This window comes from Lemur catta, chromosome 2 (genome assembly GCF_020740605.2).
Source record: "Lemur catta isolate mLemCat1 chromosome 2, mLemCat1.pri, whole genome shotgun sequence".
NCBI classification, from domain to species: domain Eukaryota; kingdom Metazoa; phylum Chordata; class Mammalia; order Primates; family Lemuridae; genus Lemur; species Lemur catta.
Genome location: NC_059129.1, coordinates 96,122,440 through 96,135,138, shown reverse-complemented (window position 1 = coordinate 96,135,138; position 12,699 = coordinate 96,122,440). Strand labels below are relative to the sequence as shown.

Sequence of the window (12,699 nt, the reverse complement as noted above, 5' to 3'; positions counted from 1 at the left end):
GCACGATTCTAATCTTCTTAATTAGGCAAAAGGAAAATAAATTATATTCAAACGATCTATTAATTGATTGAGGTAAGCATAAATAAGAGTTGAGTGAGGTAAGCATAAATGAAAATGATAACAAATTTTTACCTCCAAGTGTAACAATAAAGTAGCAAAATCAACATAGGTTGAGCTATATCACAGATTTTGAAGGCCATTATAATAATATAAAATTATGTATATTTCAATTCAACATTTGATTTTCTGATCCTATGACCTGAAACACACTCTACATGTCAATGACAATAAGGCATTTCTTTTAGCAATGTTTATTCTGTGACAAAAAATGACCAATTTAAAGTAGAAAACCATGATAATCTTTTTATATGTAGAATGTTTACTGTAAATTAGCCTTGGTTACTTTAAAAAAATGTCTCTTTAAATTTCACTACGTTGGTTTTACTTATGACTGAATTATTAATTCAAATTAGCAAAACAGGCTATTTTGGTTTGGCTTTGACAGAAATCTGCAAAATCAGGCAATGATTTTTTTACCATAGTGATTTGGACTGCTTTTAGATTTGGATCAAGAAAATAATAAACCCTACAACACTAGTAGCTTACTGACACAACCAGCATGCTTTCTGCCCAAAAAGGCAGCATAACATTTTAAGAAGTGGATGTGACTCTTAAAAATTCATTACTCTTCAGCACCCCATGGGAAATAAAGAACAGAAAAAGTAAAATTGATTGTGACTTTTGACAATTATTAGTTAGATAAAGAAGGTAACAATTGCCAAAAAAATCACAAAAGTGAGCATGTTACCTGGCTATGACAAAGAGCACACAACTGACACCCAAGTAAGCCAGCAGAATATACATCCAGATATCAGGGGAGAGAGGATTCAGGAAGGAGAAGACGCCTGGGTTTGTACCATTGGGCTTGCGGTACAAAATACTTATTCCAAGTGTCATAAAGGGCTTGGAAAAGTCGATGACCTTCTCTCGAACATAGGTAATAGCCAGTGGAGCAACTGCAAGGTCAGCTTTCTGTAGAGAAAAGCATAAAAAAGAAAAAGAGAAAAGGAAAATTGGTTTTAAGTCACAAGAAAAAAAAATCACTTACCAAATTAAATAAAACAAAGGCTTTACACTTGAGAACTGCAGTAACGGTTATGTTAAAATTTAAAGCATTCTTTACTCTGAAATGAAGCATCTGATTTACTCTGCTAATCATTTCTTTGTACTTTCACATCAGCACATGAGCACTTATTGCAAGAAGGTATAGAAAGAAAAAACTGTATACAATAAAAAAACCGAAGAAACTATTGTACCTTCAGTACATGAATCATGCTACTGAGCCTTCTCATTATTGCTTTTACTTTAAACTTTAAAAATCTATTTAATATAAATTATCATTTTCTAAATACATCAGTCAAATTCTAATAGTAATAATAAATACATTAAATTACTTAGCTAAGAATTAAGAAACATTTTATGGCTTGAAAACTATAGAATACAATTAAAATGCTTTAGTCTTTAAATAGTTAAAATATTATTCAAATCATCTTTTAATGTGAGTCTGTTTACTGCCTCTGAGTTTTGTTTCTATCCCTCTAATTTGTTTTATATTATTTAATGAAAATCCTTGCAGCTTTGCCTAAATCACATTAGAAAATAAGTTTTTCAATTTTCACAAAGTTGCTAATTTTCCATGGTAGCTTAAATATGTTATATTACTAATGCTTTTCACTCATCATGGTATAACCATCTGTCAGGGATGAACTTAAGCTCTAATATATTATAAAAAATTATCATATATTTTAAAATGACAAAGGCATCCATGATGAGAAGCTATATTGCTACATTCCTTTTATTATTCAAAAACATAAAAACTTTCAGAGATTAAGGAAAAAAAACATTGTAGAAAGCTACAGAAAGACACATAAAAGAATGAAATTCTGTTTTCTTGTCTCAGGCAATGTTGAAGGACTTAGAGATGAAACTTCTTTAAGATGATAAATTTGTTGAGAATAGTATTCCATTTGTGTGTTGGTGGTATGTGGGAAAGAACTAAGATGATTAGAGAGTGTGTCTTTCAAAGCAGCTATAGAGAAAGAAAGACATTTCTCTAAAAACTAGGAAGGAAAAAAATTCTTTAAGGTTCTGGGAGAGGGCATCATCATATTTCATATTCATAAATCAAGGAAAATATCAATCTAATAATTGCTAATATCCTTTAAGTATTAATATTTACTGTGTAACAGGTACTGTGTTAAGGACTTTACATGAATTATCACATTCCTCATAACATTTACATAATCCTACTATTATTTCCTTTTTCAGATAAGGAAACTGAAACTTTAAGAAGTTAGAAAACGTGTTCGTCATCATAAAGCTAATTGAACATTGGAATCAATGCTGTTGTTATGGGTAAGCTCTAGGAATAGACTCCAACCCAAGCTGTTAGAGTCTATACCTAAAGCTTAACCATACCATGCATCTCAGAAACCAGCAACTGAATCATAGAGGAGTTATGCATTCATTTATTCATTCATCAAAGAGTTTGTAGAGATGGAAAGAAACACATAGAAACAAAGGGAGCAATCGATAAATTACAGTCTCTGAGAATTCAGAGCATCAGGTGCGGAGTTTGGGCAGAGGAAATAATATTTTCCGCAGGAAGGAGACAGCACTTCCTCTAAGAAGGGAAAAACGTAAAAATGTTTTTTTTTTTTTTTAAAAAAAAACAAACTACTTTGTTAGAGAAAGAAAGTGATAACTAAAGAAATATAGACTCTAAGTAAAAAATGGACAACATGAAGTAGTGATTTGTCCCTGTCTGGGGAGAGCAGGGGGTGGGGGTTTAAATAGACAGCACAGTTTATCAATCTGTAACATCCCTCTTCTTAGGCACATGAAAAACAAAATTTTCTTCACATACAAAGCGTGTAAGTGAATATACTTTAAAGTAGTAAAAATTTATTTTTATGTTTTAATTGACAGATAAAACTGCATGTATTTATCATGTACAATATGATATTTGGAAGTATATACACATTGTGAAATAACTGAAACTAGTGAATTAACATAGGCATTACCTCACATAGTTATTTTTGTGATGAGAATAATACAACCACTCTCTTCATATGTGGAATCTAAAAAAGTTGATCTCATAGAAGTAGAGAGTAGAATGTGGTTACCAGGGGCTGGGGTGTTTGAAGCAAGGGGGTGGGGAGGTTGGGGAGTTGTTGGTCAAAGGATATAAAATTTCAGCTAGATAAGAGGAATAAGTTCAAGAGATCTATTGTATAAGATGGTGACTTTAGCTAATAACAACATATTGTCTTCTTGAAAAATAATATTTTAAAATATCACATGTATCATCAAAAGTGAGGAAACAGTTCAAATAACATATATTAAAACAAAACCCACTACATTATTCCCTAAAAAATGTTCTATAGGCATATAATAGGATTGATTAAACATATACAAACTTTTAAAATTTATTAATACTTAGCATTGCCTAAAATAAAAATTCGAGTCCTAATATGAAAGAGGAAGGAAAACAAAAATTACATAGTACTATAATACTTTCAATTATTAAAGAAATTAGTCATTTGAAACAAAAGATATAAACACTTTTAAATAATTAAAAAATAAATGTATAAAAAGACCATGTTATTTTCAAATAATAGGATGTTATTCAGTTATAAAAAGAAATGAGCTATTAGACCACGAAAAACCATGGAGGAACCTTAAATTCACATTGCTAAGTGAAAGACGAAAGACACCACTCTGAAAAGGCTACATACTATATGATTTGAACTGTATGACATCCAGGAAAAGACAAAATTATAGAGATAGTGAAAAGATTAGTGGTTGCCAAGCGTTAAGGGTGAGGGAGAGAGTGATAAATATGTGTAATACAGAACATTTTTAGGGCAGTAAAACTATTCTGTAGGATACTATAATGGTGGATACATGACATTATGCATTTATTAAAACTCATAAAACTGTTCAACACAGAAAAAATCCTAATGAAAACTATGGACTTTAATTAATAATATATGTGTCAATAATAGTTCATCAATTATAACAAATGTACTACACTAATAGAAGAGGAGACTGCGTACACGAAGTAAAAGGGGAAGGGTCTATGGAAACTCTACTTTCTGCACAATTTTTCTGCAAACCCAAAATTTATGTAAAAATAAATTCTATTTTTTTAAACAGCAACAGGTTGTTTTTACCATATCCTTAGTTAGTAGGATTTTGTGTTATGTTGATTGTAACTTGATTGTTACAATTAATAGTAAAACACACAAAAGTTATCAAACATCAATTGTCAAAAATAAGCATTATTTGATTGCACACCAAATATATTTTGAAATCCATTTAAAAAACGAGACCTCAGGACTATCTTGAGAAGTAAAGATGAACATTTATTTATACATAGTGGCATTATCTACGAATAAGATCGAACTTCATTATATAAGTCTCTTAATAATATAATACTTTTGTAATCTAATCAAAATGTTATATTAAAAGTATTTAAAATAATATTAATAGCTATGGTATTTTCCTGCTAAACATCATGTTATTAAAAACTAAGCAGTTGGAGAAAAAAGCCTGATGGCAAAATTGAATAATCCATAAACTTTTTATCTCCATAGATAGAGGCTAATATGATTTAACAAATATAGATTTAGTAATTGATTTCAGATTTTAAATAATAATAAAGTATTCTTGCATTAGAAAAAGGCAGCCAACAATTTTTAAAAATAAATTTTAGCAAAAGAAAAATAAATAGTTTGTTATATGTCATGAATAGTACAAAGAAAAAGAACTCACTCAGTTCTACCTGATTGGGTCAGAGAGAGCTTTACAAAACAATTTTACCTGTGTTTGCAGCTTGAAGAATGAGTCTGAAATGTCAAATCCCTGAACTGGGAGGGTGACAGCAGTAAGAAAAAGGAATATCGTATAATAGCTCCCATTAAATGTGTCAATTATGGGCCAAGATGGTGCTATATTGTTTTCCCTTATCACTTTCATTAATCCTCACAGCTCTACCAAATTTGTAGTGTGGTTTTCTTTTTTACATACAAATGAAGAAACCAGAATAGCTAATGTGAAACAAGGCAACTTAAGGAAAGTATGACTCCAAAGATGACTTAACCATGCTTATTTCCCACTATTTTTCTGTACACAATCATTCAAATACATCATAACCATTTCTGCTGCTATACTGATTCTGTATTTCCCTTCCCTAAATGATCTTCCCTTTTCTCCACTACTCAAATTCTAGAAGACACATCTCTGGCTCTTTTCCTCCTGTGTGGCCTTTCCTGAATACTCTATCAACATTAATTTTTCTTCAGTGTATTGTGTAGCATTTATAAAATGAACCACAAAATTTAACATGTAATAATAAATATTTTATGTTGGGTTATTTCTGACTATTTCACATATAAGTCAACCAATATGATGTGAGATATATAAATGTACATATTATTATAATTGTATTGTTGTTGTTCTTACAGAGTCTAAGCACGTTAAAACCATCAGTCCAAAACACATAACTATAATTCTGAATGGAGAGGATGGTAAAGCATCCTTTCTTGGAAGTTTCAAAAGAGAACCACACAGCAGCTATCTTATCAAATTAATAAGCATTAATTTAATAGTCTACTATTCTACATGGAACTCTCTCAAATTGTCTTATTCATCTTTATGATCATATTGAACCTAATATCCTCAAGGTATTGGACAAAATCTGACACAGGAACTTCTGAGTCAATGTCTGCTGAATACAGTTTCAATTTAACTTACTAAAATTTTCAAAGAAAACCACTCTGAGAATTTTAAAATTAAACTTTTTTTCTGGCCGTACTCAAGGAATAAGATTTACTTCAACAACATCAGTTCCAGTCTCACTCACTGTCGTTGCAATAACTCTGGCTGCCTTGCTAATTCTCAAATGTGTATGCACATTCCTTTCTCCAAGTCTTCACACTCGCATGGAAAGCCTGTCTCCATACATACAGGTGGCTTATTCTCTCAGTTCATTCATGTGCCAGTTCTGATGTGACTTACTCAAAGGGATCTTTCCTGACCACTTATTTTATCACTCTTTATCCACTTACTGTGTTTTCATTTTTTTCATAAAACATATCGTGAACTGAAATTATGTCATTTATCAGCCTCTTCCACTAGAATGTAAGTCCCTTTTGACTAAGGAATTTCTATATTTTGCCCAATTCTGTATCTCCAGTGTCTAGTAAATGCCTGACACAGAATATTCATTAAATAAATATTTTTTAATGAATAAAACTATCACTATTGCTAATTCTAGTTTCAGAACCCTCTTAAACTATTTTTTACCAAAAAAAAAAAAACCTTGAATTTTGTCTTTTCATTTGTTTTTCTCTTAAAGATTTATTTTAGATTGTCTGTCTTCTCATTTTTGTTGTAAGGACCACACAGTAATAAAGGTAGGAATATTTAGGAAAAATATCTTTGTGCCTCATCCCTCCTGTTACCCCAACAACCTCAGCCCACTGTTCATGTTCAACTCTGTCTCCTGCAGAAAGGTTCTGGATCACATCCTAATGGCTAATATTGGGATCACATAAGAGGAGGAAAAAGAATTTAAAAAAGGAGATTTACCATGTGCATAATGTCTAACTTTTGCTATAATAAATAATAATAACTGCTAAGTTGTTTCATAATCATCTCTGTGATTACCTGGATTTTACTTGCTACAAGGTGTCTTATGTTAGTACTCACTATGTTGTGTTCAAAAAAAATTTGATGACATTAAAGTTATATATGTTTAAAATGTAAGGTAAGTATAAATTGTATATGCTGCATAGTATACAAAATCTAATATCAATTTGTAGGTTTATAAAAACATAAGCTTATGTTTTAGAAATATGCCTTTAGTTCCTTCTCACTAAACCAAGTAGTCACCACACAGTACACAGTGGAAAGTAAAGTAGGCAATTGAGTTATAATAAAATATGGAGATTTCTGTCATGCTTGTAGGGCCTGAATAGGAGCAATTAGGAAATAATTAAATACAAACAATAGTAGATTTAGCTGCTGCTTCAGCAGCTGCTACTTTATTAATGCTTAATTAAGCCTGCTGATAATTTCAAATAATATTGACTAAATTTACCAAACTTGACATTAATGACAGAATAAAAAATGAACTTTTCAACTGGTTAAGTCTTTAGAAGAACCATGGCTCTAAAATATTTCCAGAGTTTGATGTTTTGCTTTTTTTGGGGGGGAAGGAATGTTAATTGTTTTTGTTTTGTACCCAACCCAAATCTGATCTTGTCATGCATTCTCAATTTTATGTTTCATAAATATTAATATTCCTATATTAGAATTATTATAATATTTCTAATACTCTTTTTTTTATGCACTAGTTGAGTTAATTTAGCTCCCTAGGAAAAAAATGTATGCAGAAATTGAGGTATTTGTTTCATATTGATAATTCCCTCCCAAAAAACTTTTATTTAAAAATAATCAGAGATCATACATATCAATACTCCAAATATCTATTATTTCTATTATTATTGTAATAGATGTTATTATATCTATCATTATATCTATCACTCATGAGCATAGAACTGAATTTCAGTTTTATGTTGTCTCTGACATTTTCCAATCTTGATCTGGAGTTTTACTAATTTCTTAATTTTAAAATAATTAGCATCTTTTAAAATCATAATTTAAGTGAAATAATCTGCCAAAGACAATCACCTAAATATGAAAGATATTCTGTAAAATTCTGTAATTGTTATAGTTATATTCAAACATATATATAAAAAGGAAAAAAAACACAATGTTACTCAAACATAATTTCACTATACATCTACTAAGTACTTGAAAAGAAAATTTATAAATGGCTTTTTTGAAACAAAATTATATACAAACTTTCAAAATAGAAAATTAAAACGAACTCAAAATGTTACTTAAAATCTCAGATTATTTCTTGATCCTGTAAAAACATTCATGTAATTTCCTGTTATTGATTTTAAGATACATTTTCTGGTAACCTCTTTTAAATTTCCAAGTTCAAATGCTGTGGGACCACAACCAGTGGACCAAAAACAACTACTAGCACTAGGACAAGGAATCTACTTAATGGAATCTTGAACATATAATTCTGCTTTAGTAAACCTTTCTACAGTGGATAATGGATTAAGCACATTGAATTCCCAGGGCATATTTGAAACAATAGATAAATAAATGATAATGGTTGTAAATAATCAATGCTATAAAAATTTTATTATGATCAGATCACTTTTAAACTGGGCATTAATTTGTATTCATTTATGTAGAATATATGTCACAATAACAAATATTCCTTGACAAAGAACTATCAAAATTCAACTACGCATCAGGCCTGGGGCCACATATAGCATACAAAGATGTTTATGCCAGTTTCATTATTCAGGTGCTCATAGGAACATAGGAAAGATTAACATGAAAACAAATAATCAGAAGTGTTAAATAAATACTTTGGTTGAAGTTATGTATAACTATGCTACAATTTTAGGGCCCTGCTCAATTCTTCCTTTAATGTGATAATACAAACATAAATTCATCATTAGAATTGGCATTAACTCTGAAAATCCTAGAGTTGAAATGAAGCAAATGTACACATTAGCACTGAAGAAGGTGCAACAGACTCAAAAGGAAAAATTGATAGGAATTACAACCTATCATACAGCTTCTAATTATCTACTCTTAATTTCTTAGTTTTATTGCTTGTTTTTTTATTTTCATTATTATAGATACATAATATTTGTATATCTTTATAGGGTATATGTGATGTTTTGATACAGACATACAATTAAAAATAATTAAAAAAGGGTAATTGGGGTATCCATCACCTCAAGCATTTATAATTTTTTTTGTGCTAGGAATATTCCAATTCCACTCTCTTAGTTATTATAAAGTATACCATAACTTACCATTGATTATAGCCACTTTGTTGTACTATAAAATATTGTTCATTCTATCTAATTGTCTAACTATAATTTTGTACCCATTAACCATTCTCATTCTATACCCTTCTCCCTGCTACCCTTTCCAACCTCTGGTAACCATCATTCTACTCTCTGTCTCCATAAGATCAATTGTTTTTAATATTTATTTCCCACATACGAGTGAGAACACATGACATTTGTCTTTCTGAACTTGGCTTATTTCACTTAACATAACGTTCTACAGTGCAATCAATGTTGTTGCAAATGGCAGGATTTCATTCTTTTCTGTGGCTATAAAATATTCTATTATGTGTATATGTAACACAATTTCTTTCCATTTATCCACTGATAGACAAATGGGTTGGTTTCAAATCTTGGCTATTGTGAATAATGCTGCAATAAACATGAGAGTGCAGATATCTTTTTAATATCTTCAATTCCCTTCTTTTGGATATATATCCAGCATTGGGATTGATGGATCATATGGTAGTTCTACTTCTCCTTCTTTGAGGAACCTCTATATTGTTCTCCATAGTGGGTCCACTAATTTACATTCCCACCAATGGTATATCTGGGTTACCCTTTCTCCACATCCTCATCAGCATTCATTGACTGTCTTTGATAAAAGCCATTTTAACTGGGTTGAGATATCTCATTGTAGTTTTTATTTGCATTTCTCTGATGACTAGTGATGTAGAGTATTTTTTCATATACCTGTTGTCCACTTGTATGTCTTCTTTTGAGAAATGTCTAGTCAGATCCTTTGTCCATATTTTAATCAGATTATTTTATTTTTTTATATTGAGTTGTTAGAGTTCCTTAAATAGTCTGATTTTTAATCCCTTGTCAGATGGGTAGCTTGTAAATATTTTCTCCCATTCTGTGGGTTGCCTCTTCACTTTGTTGATTGCTTCCCTTGCTGTGTAGAAGCTTTTTAAGCTTGATGAGATCCCATTTGTCCAATTTTGCTTTCGTTGCCTGTGCTTTGGGTGTAATACTCAACAAGTCCTTGCCCAAATCAATGTCCTGAAGCATTTCCCCAATGTTTTCTTTTAGTAGTTTCATAGTTTCAGGTCTTAGATTTAAGTTTTCAATCCATTTTTATTTGATTTTTGTATATGGCACCAGATAAGGGCCCAGTTTCATTCTTCTGCCTATGGATATCCAGTTTTCTAAGCACCATTTATTAAAAAGACTGTCCTTTCCCCACTGTATGTTCTTAGCACCTCGTCGAAGATAAGTTCACTATAGATGTGTGAATTTATTTCTGGGCTCTCTATTCTTTTCAATTCATCTATGTGTCTGCTTTTTACAAAAATACCATGCTGTTTTGTTTTCTACAGCTCTGTAGAATAATTTGAAGTTGGATAATGCTATTCCTCTAGTTTTGTTCTTTTTGCTCAGGATGGCTTTCTCTGTTGTGGTACTTTTGTGGTTCCATATAAATTTTAGGATTTTTTTTTTTCTATTTCTGTGAAAAATGTCATTGGTATTTTGATGGAGATAGCATTGAATCTGTAAGTTGGTTTGGGTAGTATGGTCATTTTAACAATATTGATTCTTCCAATCAATGGGCATGGAATATCTTTTCTTTTCTTTTTTTTTTTTATATCCTCTTCCATTTCTTTCATCAGAGTTTTACAGTTTTCATTATAAAGGTCTTTCACTTCTTTGGTTAAGTTATTCCTACATATTTTATTCATTTGCAGCTGTTGTAAGTGAGATTACTTTCTTGGTTTCTTTTTCAGATTGTTTACTATTGGCATGTAGAAATGCTACTGATTTTTGTATGTTGATTTTATATCCTGAAACTCTACTGAGTTTTCTGATCAGTTCCAATAGTTTTTTGGTGGAGCCTTTAGGTTTCTCTAGATACAAGATCATATCATCTGCAAAAAGGATAATTTGACTTCTTCCTTTCCATTTTGGATGCACTTTATTTCTTTCTCTAGTCTGATTTCTCTAGCTAGAACTTCCCATACTATGTTGAATAACAGTGGTGAAAATGGGCATCCTTGTCTTGTTTCAGTTCTTAGAGGAAAGGCTTTCAGTTATTCCTCATTCAGTATGATACTATCTGTGGGTCTTTCTTATATGGCTTTTATTATGTTGAGGTAAGTTCCTTCTATCTCCAGTTTTTTGAGAGCTTTTATCATGAAATGTTGAATTTTATCAAATGATTTTTCAGGATCAATTGAAATGATCATATGGTTTTGTTCTTTATTCTATCAATATGCTGTACCACATTGATTTGCATATGTTTAACCACCTTTTCATCCCTGAGATGAATCCCATTTGATGATCATGATGAATAATCTTTTTAGTGTGTTGTTGAATTTGGTTTGGTAGTATTTTGTTGAGGATTTTTGCATCTATGTCCATTAGACATATTGGCCTACAGTTTTCTTTTTTTGTTGTGTTTTTGTCCAGATTTGGCATCACAGTGTTATAGCCCTTGTAGAATGAGTTTGGGAGTATTCTCTCTCCTTTATTTTTTTGGATTTTTGATATGCTTCAAACATTAGCAGAGATTTTGAAAGAGACTGAACCAGGGCCTTCTTTCTCCCAGCTGGTGCATGATCACCTATGTCATCTTTCAAAAGAATTTGAACATTTCTTCTCAACTACAAAAGACCTCCAAACTAGAAAGGAATGGATCCATGACCCATTTGTGGATAAGTCAGGTGAATCAACTTTGTTCGTGCTAGAAGAGGATCAACTGCTTGAGATCGTAAATGACTGTGGCCTTAAAAGGATGTTTGAGATAACTTCAAATCTCCATATGTTCTGGATTAAAGTCAAGGTGGAATATCTTAAGATTGTTACAAATGCACTGAAAAGCCTGCTTGCATTTCCAGCATCCTACCTTTGTGAAGAAGGGTTTTTCTACAGTGACAGCAACCAAAACAAGATTATGGAGTAGACTGGACATAAGCAACACCCTTTGGATGTCACTGTCTCCCATCACCCCCAGATGGGACGGCCTAGTTGCAGGAAAACAAGCTTAGGGCTCCCACTGATGCTGCATTACGAGGAGTTGTATAATTATTTCCTTATATATTATAATGTAATAGTAATAGAAATAAAGTACACAATAAATGTAATGTGCTTGAATCATCCCCAAACCATTCCCCCCTTCCCCCAGTCCACGGAAAAGCTGTCTTCTATGAAACTGGTCCCTGGTGCCAAACAGGTTGGGAACCACTGGTTTAGGGAATAATGACAAAGAAATAAAGTCTGTACATGTTCAGCACAGACAAAACCATCCTTCCCCTTCACAATATTTTCAGTCCTTCGTTGCTTAAATCCACAGATGTGGAATCCAAGGATATGGAGGGCTGACTGTATATATTCATAGACATCTATTTGTACATACACACATGTATACATATAAGTGTATGTGTATAAAAACATATATATGTGTGTGTGTGTATGTATGCGGGTGTGCAGTTGTAATATTGTGCCAATTACCTTAAAAAAAACTGTGGTTGTTCCTTAAGTGTACCGTGATTTGTACAGAGATAGTATGAAAGCATTATTAAAACACTAGTGCTATTAGTAGTATTCATATTTCATGTTATGTTTTAATAAGCAAATTCAGCCTCATTTGTTATGACAAACCATAACATAAATAATTTATGTAAAGAGATGTATTGGAATGAGTCTATCTATAATAACACATACATAGAAGTAACACATAATTGACTTA

The 12,699-nt window shown here is 31.4% G+C and overlaps 1 protein-coding gene across 1 annotated transcript in view; it reads right to left on the bottom strand.

Moving 5' to 3' along the window:
• GRIK2 (glutamate ionotropic receptor kainate type subunit 2) overlaps positions 1 to 12,699 on the bottom strand; it is a 599,434-nt gene that overhangs the window by 143,968 nt on the left and 442,767 nt on the right. Inside the window, exon 11 of the mRNA XM_045544086.1 lies at positions 809 to 1,032. Within this exon, the coding sequence (XP_045400042.1) occupies positions 809 to 1,032 (224 nt within the window). The remainder of the gene's footprint in view (positions 1 to 808; positions 1,033 to 12,699) is intronic.